Source organism: Pelmatolapia mariae, linkage group LG10_11 (assembly GCF_036321145.2).
Source record: "Pelmatolapia mariae isolate MD_Pm_ZW linkage group LG10_11, Pm_UMD_F_2, whole genome shotgun sequence".
NCBI classification, from domain to species: Eukaryota; Metazoa; Chordata; class Actinopteri; order Cichliformes; family Cichlidae; genus Pelmatolapia; species Pelmatolapia mariae.
In genome coordinates this window covers 58471641-58483740 of record NC_086236.1, presented here as the reverse complement: position 1 = coordinate 58483740, position 12100 = coordinate 58471641, and the positions used below count along the sequence as shown (strand labels likewise).

The 12100-nt window shown below is 38.6% G+C and overlaps 1 protein-coding gene across 1 annotated transcript; it reads left to right on the top strand.

Moving 5' to 3' along the window:
* Positions 1 to 8716: 8716 nt before the first annotated feature.
* Positions 8717 to 11646, top strand: uts2r3 (urotensin-2 receptor 3). Its single transcript, XM_063487110.1, has 2 exons — positions 8717 to 8933; positions 10250 to 11646. The coding sequence occupies exon 2, from the start codon at positions 10330 to 10332 to the stop codon at positions 11458 to 11460; it is 1131 nt and encodes a 376-aa protein (XP_063343180.1). The 5' UTR covers positions 8717 to 8933; positions 10250 to 10329; the 3' UTR covers positions 11461 to 11646.
* Positions 11647 to 12100: the final 454 nt, after the last annotated feature.

Here is a 12100-nt window from a genome sequence, read left to right as displayed (position 1 = left end):
TGAAGCTGTCTCGACAAGTATGTAGTGGAAAATCAAATGTCCTGACATGTGAAAATGTTTAGTCAATGTATTATACATGTTGTATGTACAAAGTGTGTCTACAGAGTGTGTCTTTTTAAAAATAGGATAAGCGCTGGTGTAAAAACACTGTTGTAACTGTAATTGACCCATGGAAAACTCTCCGGGAGGAGTGGGGCAGAGTCACACAGAAAGAGGGTGACGTGGGACGGCATGGTGATGTCAGGCTTTGCAAACTATCAGAAAAACATGAGTTTTAGAAAGAAACTGCAGGTTTTTATTAAGACAACACAACATTGGCTTCAAAATTAATTTAAAGGCATTTCTTTGCAATTTGGTGCATTTTTAATGTGGTTCCTGGGCTTGCCCTTTTGGCCTTCGTGTTTAAAAGGCACAGACATCTGCTAATTCAAATAATCTTTGATGGTTATGGGTGTTAAAATGACATCATAACCATCTCGCTCTTCTCTCTGCTCTCTCCTCTTTCTATATAAACAATATTTTTTAAAAGCCTGAAAATAGATAAATACATGTCAAACGGTCTTCTGGATCTTTTTGTGTTGTGTTATGATGCTGGTAAATTGTTGCAGCTGTTGTGGCTTAAAACAAACAGCGAGGAGAAATATGTACATCTGGAACAAAACTTTGCCTTTTACTTGTTTGGCAAGTAATGATGCATAAAACCACCAGCAGTGCTCATTTCTGACTGCTAAACAGTGAGCCAACATTTCCACTGTTTAGCTTCAAATATGGCTTACCTTCAGACACTGATATTTATTGTACAACAGTGATTTGGAAAGGTGATGGGGTGCTTGCTTGACTTTGGTTTTTACAGTTTGGAGGGAAATGTCTGCAGCAGGCTTGCAGTGGGAGAAGGAGATTGACCACATATCTGAGGCTCAGGCAAGTACTGCTTTGGCATGCTGGTTTGTTCCCACTGAAGGGTTGCATAATTAGCCTGCTATATTATTATTGGATGGATGCATGGTGTTGCAGTACTGAATCTAAACCACCAGTGGGCAGATTAAAACAATTTTTTGCATCCATCAACCAACCTGCACTTTAAATGACTTAAAAGCTTTATACCCTAAACTGGTTTTTAGCTAATCAGACTACAGGGCTGCTAATTGACCAGGGGCAACACACACCTGGTTTCCGAGAGTGTAATTACAGGGGAAGATTTCAAATGAGCAGCTGTGCAGACACTAAAGGAGGAGAGCTTCACACCTTAGGTGTTTTATGACTTGAAAGAAGCTAGACAGACAGAAAAGATCCCTACTTACACTTTTGTTTTCACAGAAATGCTTTTAAAGTTAAGGGTTATTGTCTGTAACATGTGGACTGTTATTGAGAGTTTTCCCTGTAACACCTACAACATCTCATATGATGGCATTACTAAACAATCCTGCTTGCAAAGCAACAGTCCAATTCCCGGCTGGCTGCTATGATAACGTTCCACATGTGCCTGTGAAAGGCTGATCTGATTTCTGCAGATGGAGGCGCAAACTCCGGCTCAGTGTCATGTAACAACAAGTTCCAGATTTTGTTATGGTTGCACAATGTCCAAATCTAATGCTCTGTGACTCCAGGGTTAGGCGAATACCTATTCAGTGTGCGGTGTCTGCCCTCTGCAAACTTAATTCAGAGGCTGACACAGAAGACTGATCTTCTGGACTCTCTGACAGTAGACAGATCCTTTCCTGTCAGTAATGCTGCATATGACTATACAGCTAACAGACCTAAAAGGGGATCACTTTTTTTCTGGTGCTGCAGGTAATGATAACCCATATTGTTTTTAATATTATTGCTCAGACTATTCTCAATTAATAACTTTATTTAGGCTATTGAATGTTGGGAAAACGTTAAAAAAGAAGGCCATCGCAAATTTCTCAAGTATTCGCAACAAGCTTTTAAAATGCTTAATTTACAACTATCAGTCTAAAGCCAAAAGATATTCAGCTTGTCGCCATTAAAAACTACAAAAAATTTATTGTGATTTTTGAATATTATAAAATGTATTAAAAATTAAGTACTTAAAATATGTTTCTGCACTTTGCAGTTAATTTCAGCTCTATTTTGTATCATTTAAACAATCAAGTGTTGCTTAACTTCCTAGGACCTGGCGTCCACATATGTGGACATCACATTTTGGGTTGTCTTGACCAAAATACTAAATTTTGCTCTACAAGGGCCTGATATCCACTTATGAGGACGTTATACCGCCACTGTTCTATCGAAATTTAAAACGAATGTCCTCATATGTGGATCTCATTTTTCTCAGAAATAAAAATCCGGTAAAAAAAAAAAAAATCTAATTCTTTGTTTTTACATTCATCAGGTCCCAATCAGCCCAAATAGCAAAGAGACATTAAAAAATGCATGCCATGAAAGAGTTTGGGTCTCAGGAGGTTAATAGGAAATTTAAAACATTAAGTATACGTCAAGTTAAAATATAAATTTGAAACTGACATGTTAATTAAACTCTTCAAATTCTACTTGACAAATGTTGAAGTTATTTTGTAATTTTAAATACAAAATGAAGTCATTAATACAAAGAGTAGCCCTGCATAATCTACAAAATCTCATGTATTTATTAAAAGTAGATGAGTAGGGAATTGTACGTTAAAAAGCGCATCTACACTGTAAAATCTAATTAGTTCCCAGAACTCAAAAAAATTATGGAAACTCGTTGCCTCAAAAAAATTGAGTAAAGCTTAGCTAAAAATGACTAAGTTAGGACAACTTATTTACTTTGAGTACTCTGTACAAGCTCATTTGTTCCCAGAACTCAAAAAAATTGGATCAAGTTTACGTAAGATGACCAAGTTAGGGCAACTTACTCATTTTGAGTACACTGTACAGCCTTGTTAGTTCCCAGAACTCAAAAAAATTATGGAAACTCGTTGCCTCAAAAAAACTAAGTAAAGCTTACTTAAGATGACTGTTAGGACAACTTATACATTGCAAGTCTGCAGTATTAAGAATAACTTGATATTTCTGACTTTCTGACAATACTAATTGTTTACCTACTGACAAACATTTCAAGTTTAACTAAATGAAAAAACAATTTGTGGTACCATGAATATGATTAAAAATAATTAACAACACTTTTTGTAACGATGTTAAAATCAGCCCAACTTTTATTTTCAAACACAACAAAGTACAACAGCCAACATACTGGACACTGTTCTGCTGAACAACAAACAATTATGTTGCCATCACTGTTATAATCTTACAATGAAACAAAGTCTCAGATGTAATTATTCTGAATATAAGTTTAGGCCTACCACAAGTTTGTTTTGTACTTACATTACTTATATAATCAAAATAAAATATTTATTGTTCTGTCACAAGTGCAGTCTCTGATTTAAACAACACATTTGTTTTTCATTCCAACACAGGAGCTGGAATGTTGTATTATTTTAAGGATGGCTTGTTTCCAGTCCAGGCATTACTGCCTGAATGACTATCATGGATCCAGGTGATCCAAATGTAGGTGCAGAAGAAAGTCTTTCACTTCCCTTAAGTACAGTGGCAGTGGATGTGGGTTGGAGATGCAATGAGCTTGAACCTGCAAGCGACCATCTTCACTGACCACACCATCTGTGACGGAGGACTCATCTCTCCTGTTGTCCTGCAAGCAAACAATCATATTTTTTGGAACATGAACTTAATTGCTTTCTTAAAACATTTTTTTCTGCATTTGGTATAAAACAGACTCCAATTTAGACAATCTCAGGCTCCCTCCCCACCGGAGAGGTGACATTCAATGTCCCAATTGTCAGTCTGGATAGCCGTGACCACCACCCAACAAACAATAATGTCATGAAAGCATCATTTTAAAAAGGGCTATGCAAACATGGGCAATAACTTTCATTCTAATGATGTGCAAAATGATTTTGGGCACAAAACAAATTTTGCTGTTAGAAAACTTGCAGACTTCACTATATACAGTGCAGACCCTCTAAACTAAGTTTGGGGGATGTGATCTTTCAAGAAATGCAGACCAAACTGTTGTTGTTTGTTTACTTACACAGCATGTCTTGTAGAATTAACTGGAGTCACCAGCAACAGCATAGTGCAGTCATATCTCAAGTTTAATAACAGAAGACAGGAAAAGATCAGTAAAGAAACAACTTCCCCAAACCAAAGCACAAATAAAACAATAAGTAAAACAGGCTGATCTAAAGTATGATTAAAGTTCAGCCTGATTAATATAAATGTCACTGACAGTTGCTAATATATTGGAAAACCAAAATACTTACCACTGAGTTGATGTCTTTCTGTCCAACAACAGGAGTGCTGGTCCCGAGCCTCAAAGACAGTAAGAAGCAAGCAGAGGGAGAAAAAACAGAACATTTTTCAGAAACTGATTTGATCCTTAATGGCTGTGCAATCATTGTAACATAGAGTTTGCTTATGTTGTTAAATAAAGGATAGATTTGACATTAATAGATGCCACAGATGTTCAAAAGCTGCCACAAAGCATGAAAAAATAGACGTCTCCGAGCATTTTTGCAAATATGTGATGTCTTGATAAATCGAGCAGATATTTGAACTTTACACAGCTACATTCTCGCCTGAAAATATCTTAAAAGTTTATTTTGTGACCCAGAAAAACTAATAAGTTTCTTAGCCGCGCTCCTCCGCCATTGCCGCGCTTACAAGTACGCACAGGCTCCGACAACCTGCCGACAAATGCGATCCTCCTTTTCCCCAGATTGCCCTTTCTGGGTCACAAAATAACCTTTTAAGATATTTTCAGACGAGAATGTAGCTGTGTAATGCTCAAATATCTACTTAATTTATCAAAATATCACATATTTGCAAAAGTGCTTCCACGTTTTCGGAGAGCTCTGTTATCCACCCCCCACACCTACCCCACCCCTAACGGCTGCACCTCCCAAAGAATTTTGTCTGGGCTCTTATCTCACTTATTTATTTCAAACAATCAACAGAAAATTTCACCGACATAGTTTTATGTAAGGTTTTTAAGGCTGTGGTGTTAATTTTTAAGTAACATGAGCCCAGCGGCAGCAGCAACGCTAGGCTAACACTAACTAGCTAGCAAGATTATAAACCTGGTGCTAAACTAAGAGAAGCCACAAAATCAGTTTGAATAAGAGTAAACATTTACTCACCAAGTCAGTGTATCAGGTAAAGATTCACAGCAATGCAAAAATAATATCTTGAGCTGAAGCTTCTCCAGGTTTGCTCAACATGTTCCATAAAGAATGCTGGCACCGTGAACATGCGGACTGATCCGCGAGGGAGGAGGACGGTAGTCACGTGGCATTTTCAAAACACATCTTTCATCCTTCCGCACAGAGAAGCAAAACTTCCAGCTTACTTAGTTTTTCTAAGTTAAGACAACTCAAATTAATCGAGTTTATCAGCGTTTTTGCATAAAAAGTACTGGTAACTTATTTAAATTGAGTTCTAATAACAAATTGATAAAAATTGAGTTCAGCCTATTTAATATTTTTAATTAAACACAATATTACATTTTACAGTGTATCTGAGCTCGGGGCCATACTGTGCTCTCACACAGGTTTGTATTGAGGGAACAGGAGAAATTTGATGTGTAACTGCAAAGCAGACAGGCTTTGGAGGGTGGTGGGGGGGGGGGGCGCGTAGTGGGGATCAATAACTCATCACAAGCTGTGAATCAGCCCAGTCCAACAACCATTTGTCATGAACGCAAATGTCCGCCCATTTAATCAAGGCTACGACGTGAGGACTCTCACCGGCAGGCAATTTGTTAGTCAGTTTGCTCAGAAATGGTCTGGCTAATTAATGAAATGACTGAGGAAAGCAAGGACAGCCAGGAAAAGGTTAGGGAGCTGTTTGTGTTTACGTGTAGGGTATTTGTCATTCTGTGACTAGGTCCTGATTGGATAGGGTTGAAACGCTTACAATTGGGTGTGCTGTAAAGATAAAGAATAATACTGAATAATAAAAAAGTAAATCAAGATTTCTTTTGTTTTAAAAATCCTGCAGTCAACAACACCCCAGGGACTGTGTGCTCTAATGATATCTCAGCCCTCCAGAAACCTGGGAGTGTTATAGGTGGTGGTGAATGTTTCTCTTTGACAGCCACACAATTAGTTTAATGAACTATGTCAGGCAAGTGCAGCAGATAGACTCCCATATGCAATCCATTCGCTGTCAGCTATGATCTGTATCTGCCCTAAAGTTTTTGTTTATCCATCGATAAGACAGTTATTAAATTACTTTATTTATTAAGATAGTGTTATCACATTGAGCTAAATCATTTAATACATTAATGTATGAGCAGAGAAATAATTTTCATCAAGTTTCTACAAGTGATTTAGCATTTTAGTCAAAACATTCCCATCACAGTTTACCAAATACTGTCAATCAAACAAGCTAATGTTATATATATGGTGATTAACTGACAAAAACAAACAAAAGACTGTATGTGATCTTGTCAAACAGATAAATATAATTTATTTAAATGAAAAAAGTCACTTCATAAATTAATCTATAGTTATAGAGTCAGATTTAGAAAATAACAGTCATTATTTAACTCTTTAACATGTAAAAGAAAATGTTTCTACAATTACACAATACAAAACCAGCATAGCTCTGCCCTTTGTATACAGCTTTAGTAACAAAAAAAGGGTTAGGTTAGCTCTCGGCTTTAGATCTTATCTGCATACTCGATATCAAAGAGACTAAATACAAGATCTTTAGGTCAAAGTATAGGGAAAAAAAACACTCATAGCTCAGGTAAATGTAATTGGAAATTATATAATGTGTCTGGGCAGACATGTGTTCTGACAAAGACAAATAAACAGCGCAGCACTCAGACTCTCTCAGTCTGCTTCTCCCTGCTCCATGTTAAATATGAGTAACATCTGCACCCGAACGCCTGGTTTCACTGTTCATACTCATCTGACAACTCAACTCAACTTTATACACTGCGGTACATCTGATACGAGCAGGCCACCTGATGCCCCTTTAATAAAACTTTCTTGCCACTTTGGCACTCATTTCTATCCACTAAACTTATATACCTGTCCATCTCCTTGTATGAGGGAGCCTGGTCTTCACATGCCTCTATGGCCCTCTCCCCCCAATCCCCTATTTTGGCATGCCTGTGCCAGGTATTTGTTCAAATTCCTCACACCCCGTGGGGATAGGTATGTCCCCCCCTTCCCCCCATCCCCCTTTCGTCTTTACTGCCTGTCTCTGTCTATCTTATGTATGTCCTCACATGTATGAAGCAGCCAACATGGAGTCTCATCCACCAGCACGAGCCACACAGCATACACATTTTACTGGGCAGTCCCAACTAAATCAGTACCAAGCTGCTTAACCCCTTGAAGCTGGCAAACCACAGCTGTAGGATCGACAACTACCAAGCCAAAAACAACTCAGCGGATAACATGCAACTATAAGTTCTGAAAGACCCGTTTATTCAGCGAGTCTGCACCAGTTCAACTTTGCTCTGACATGGAAAAATGTTGATACAGGCAAGTATAGTGGGTAATTAATTTCCTCTATAATTTAAACACCAAATCATCATAAAAACCCCTCGTGGGGGTGTGAGACGTTGGAACACGAGCTGTGTGGTATTGACTTTGGGTGTAACAAAATGACAACAAATACCACTGCTGTGTCAGCCTGTCTCGCTGCAATTCCCACAGAGAATTTTAACTCAATTTTAAGGGTCTTTTTTATATATATGACTACATTTTCCACGTATGAAGTAGAAGTCAAGATTTATTCACAAAGTGAGCCACGTTGAAGACCATTTGGCCTATAAAATAAAGTGCGTGTCGTGTTTAGTGCTTATTGAGTCCATTTTTTGTGTGTATGTGTGGACAGGAAAGCATTTTGATTTGAGTGCCACTGACATTACTTTCTTTATCGAGGGTTTATAAAACAAATACAGAAAAGACGTTGGTCAATAAAGTAATAACAGGAATAACATTTACACTTGCATCCGTTTTACAGTTTCGCCTTTTCCCTACATTTTTTTTGCCTTTTTATATTAATGTCCTTATTAAAGTGTTTTCCCGAACATAAAGAAACCTGCTTCTTTATGATATCAAATATTCAGGTTTCATGGCTCTTTAGTGGTAGGTTAGGTTTTTAAATTTTATGCAGCAGCTGTTATAACTGTGAATTACAGACCATGTGATTATTTCCCAAAATATGATGTTAGGATACCATTTATGGTCAGACACTCATGGAAAGACCTTTCAGTGAGTTCACAGTGAGATTTATGCTTGGTTTAAAGGTATTGAAACTATTAGAGAGTCATGAAACTTACAGTAAACCCTCCTAAACCCAGCTATAAAATATAGACACTAATAATACCTTTGTTTTAAATTCTTACATCCTCACTCAGCACTGCTGCGTGGAGGCACACTCAGGATACCGTCAGTCATTATTCAAAGCTTTTGAAAGCATTACTATTTACTGTTGACTATTGTGTGATTAAAAGAAGTCACTGCTCTATTTTTTTTTATTGTTATGCTTCTAATGAAGGAAAAATTAAACTTCTAATTCAGTCTGCGGGGTCTCCCTGGACCAGGACAATTCCGTATTAATATTCAGTATGTAGGGTAACCCCCTCCCTTCATTTAGCGTCCCATCCCACCCCTTTTTTCCACTCACACACACTCTGTTGGGTCAGACACATCAGTGGCTGAGCTGTGGACAGACAGCGAGACAGGCAGCGGAGATCAGCTCACAGGCTTTGGATGAAGATTATCACCACATAACTGCATTTAATCAGCCAAAAACTTCAATTTATGGCTGAAGAGGTCAGAGGGGATTTCAAGACCACACATGAGAAGAGGGAGCTTTCAAAATGGGAACTGAGTTTTTTCACCAAGTAAAGGAATATTATTTTTCAGTGTCTGGGACTAAACTGATCTAAAGTAAGTTTCTAAAAGAAATCCCAGTAATAATTCTGATTAATACTATACTGATGGCAGCTTCTCTGCTTTCAAAAGCATTTCAAAGATCTTTTATAAAGTTTTTGCTTTAGAGAAATGACATACAGTAGCCTTAATTTTTTTTTTTTTAAAGAGTTACTACATGATGTTTTTTCCCCCAAATTCAGGGCTCCTCAAAGTTTTGGATGCCTTGATTAAATATTTTAAGTGCCATAAATTAAATACTGACAGCGTAGTCTTTAAACACACTGAAACCACATTGTTTGAATTATTTTGTTTTTGGGTTGCTGGCAAATTGAGAATTGAGAATTAAAGCATTTAAATTTTGGAAATTTCTTGATCTGTGAGGGCCTGTCATTAATATCGCTGTTATTTAAAGGGAGCCAGTAACCTGTGGAGCCACGCAGCACCGCGGGGGTTTAGCCGCTCCTCCAGAGTTCAACAGTAGCTCTTAACCCCGGTGCCGCCCGGGTCACCGCGAGTCACGCAGCCCATTTCTGTCAGGCTTCCCACGTCTGCTTTGATGTCACTCCTGATTATGTTTCTTCAGAAAATCACCAGTCAAACCAACTCATAGTTTTGAATTGTCGGATAATGTATTTCTATCCTTTAAAATAAAACTAGTACGTATTCCATATTCATAACACACAATCTAAAGAAAAGATGCAATCATTTAGAGCCGAGTCTGCTGAATCTCTAAATTATTGACCAACTGTTGACCTTGAGAAAGAACGGGAGGTTTCAGTCTAGATTTATTGTCTTCATTTGGAGACCTCCTGCTCCAATTATTTTACTAAAACCACAACAGTCTCACTCAGCTATGTGTGAACCTATAAAACTATAAAATCAGTGCCAACCAGAGAGGGTTCTGCTTTAGCTGACACTTTCATTTCTACATGTTTATATGACTTTATTTATCGGTTGTTAGGATTTAAATATGCATAAATCAAACTGAGGCACCCTCAAAAATCCAAATACAAGCTATGTTTTTCTTAACACACATAGAGAAAATAAAATCTCCTAAAACCAGAGAGTGACCAGATAGTAAAAATAAGAGGATATATATCTATATATATTATATATAGATATATATATATATATATATATATATATATATATATATATATATATATATATATATATATATATATATATATATATATATATATATATATATATATAAAATATACTGAAAAATCTAACGGATACTGTTTTGCTCTCCTCTCCATCTGTTTCTACCTTTTCCCTAACCCCATCCATTCCCCTTCTGCCTCTGCTGGAACTGCTTTTTTACTCAGCTGATATTTCACTGACTTTATTCCTTTTAAAGCTTTTTTCTCCTTTTTAAAAAACAAAACAAAACAAAAAACATCACATTATGGACCTTTCAGGTTCTTTGCCACCACCCTCTCCCTACACCTTCCCTTTTATCTCCAATTTCTCTGTGCCTTCCTCCTCTCCTTCCATCTCTCCATCACCCAGTTTGGCATCCACAGTTCTCTTCTGCTCCTTCCTCTCTCTCCTCTCCTTGCTGGGCATCACAGGAAACCTCTACACTTTGGTCCTCCTTCTGAGGCGCAGAAGAAGAAGCAGGAGAAGATGTGGAGCATTACCAGCCTGCTGCCTGACAAGACTACCTGTACCATCATGCCTTGCCAACTCCAACTCTCCTACCTCCTCTACCTCCTCCTCCTCTCTTCACCTCCAGGTGCTGAGTCTTGCTCTAGCTGACCTGTTGTATCTTTTCACCGCACCTTTCATCGTGTATGACAGCCTGGCATCTGGCTGGGCCTTTGGCGAGCTTGGATGCCGCCTCCTGCTGAGCCTGGATCTCCTCACCATGCACGCCTCCATCTTTACTCTCACCGCCATGAGTTTGGACCGTTACAGGGCTGTGGCTGACCCACTACACACTTCATCCTCCAACTCCTCCAAGTTGCTGCGCGTAGGCCTCGCCTGGGGGCTAGCGGTGGCTCTAAGCCTGCCCATGATGATCACACTGCACCTGGAAGATGGGGATGACCAGGAGGGTCAGCTGTGCGTCCCAGCATGGGATGAGGAGAGCTCCAAAGCCTATCTGACTGTGCTATTCTGCACTAGCATTCTCGGTCCCGGGCTGGCCATTGGCGCACTTTATGCAACACTGGGTCGCCTTTACTGGGTGTCACAGACACAACCAGCCTGGGCCACTGACAACAACAATGCTTGTCCTCCTCGTGCTCCCAAACCCAAAGTCCTGCTCCTCATCCTGGGGATTGTCCTGGCCTTTTGGGCCTGCTTTCTTCCCTTCTGGATCTGGCAGCTGCTGCCTCTCTACAAGCCTGATATGCTGCGGACAGTCCCAGTGGGCACACAGGTGACAGTGAATCGTATCCTCACAGGTCTGACTTATGGAAACTCTTGTGTGAATCCATTCTTTTACACACTGTTGACTGGAAAAAGAAAAAGCAACCGACAGCTGCTGACATCAGCAAATCAGCTGTGCCGCAAAAGCAGCTCTCTGGAGTAGTGTCTTTTCCACTATAATAATAGACCATAATGTGAGTGTGTGTGCATGTATATGTGCACATACAGGTACTGTATATGGATGCTTTATAATAGACACCAAAGATCATTCACTTCATCTTAGCCTGCAAACCAGGGAAGTAGAATAACATTAACCAAATGATAGCACTTTGCAAAAATGCTTTGTAAAAAAGACAATGTTTCCTATTAGGAGATTAACTTTTTTTTATTTTTTTACGTTTTGAGTTTTACTGTTCAAAATGACAATCTCTTTCAGATGTGTCACCTAAAGTTGTAACTGCAAAATATTCCACTGTCACTTTGATAATAAATTATTATTATCATAATTTAATTTGGTTTTTAAAATGTTCTTTTAACTTTGGAAAATGTGTCACGTATGATACTACAGCAACATGTGTACACGCGTCATCTTGTTTAACCCCAGAACAAAACTGTCAGCTTTATTTAATAAACAGAGTGCAGTAATCATTAGGAGACCGGGGTTTATACCACATGCTGCATATGCACAAGCGTTTCCAGTAAAGCCCTGAAGCTCTTCTCCTTATTTTTAGAACAATCAAAGGAAACGCTTGTTTTTTAACAATAGGTTGTGTTTGCGCGGGACCTCGCTGGGACATTTTTCT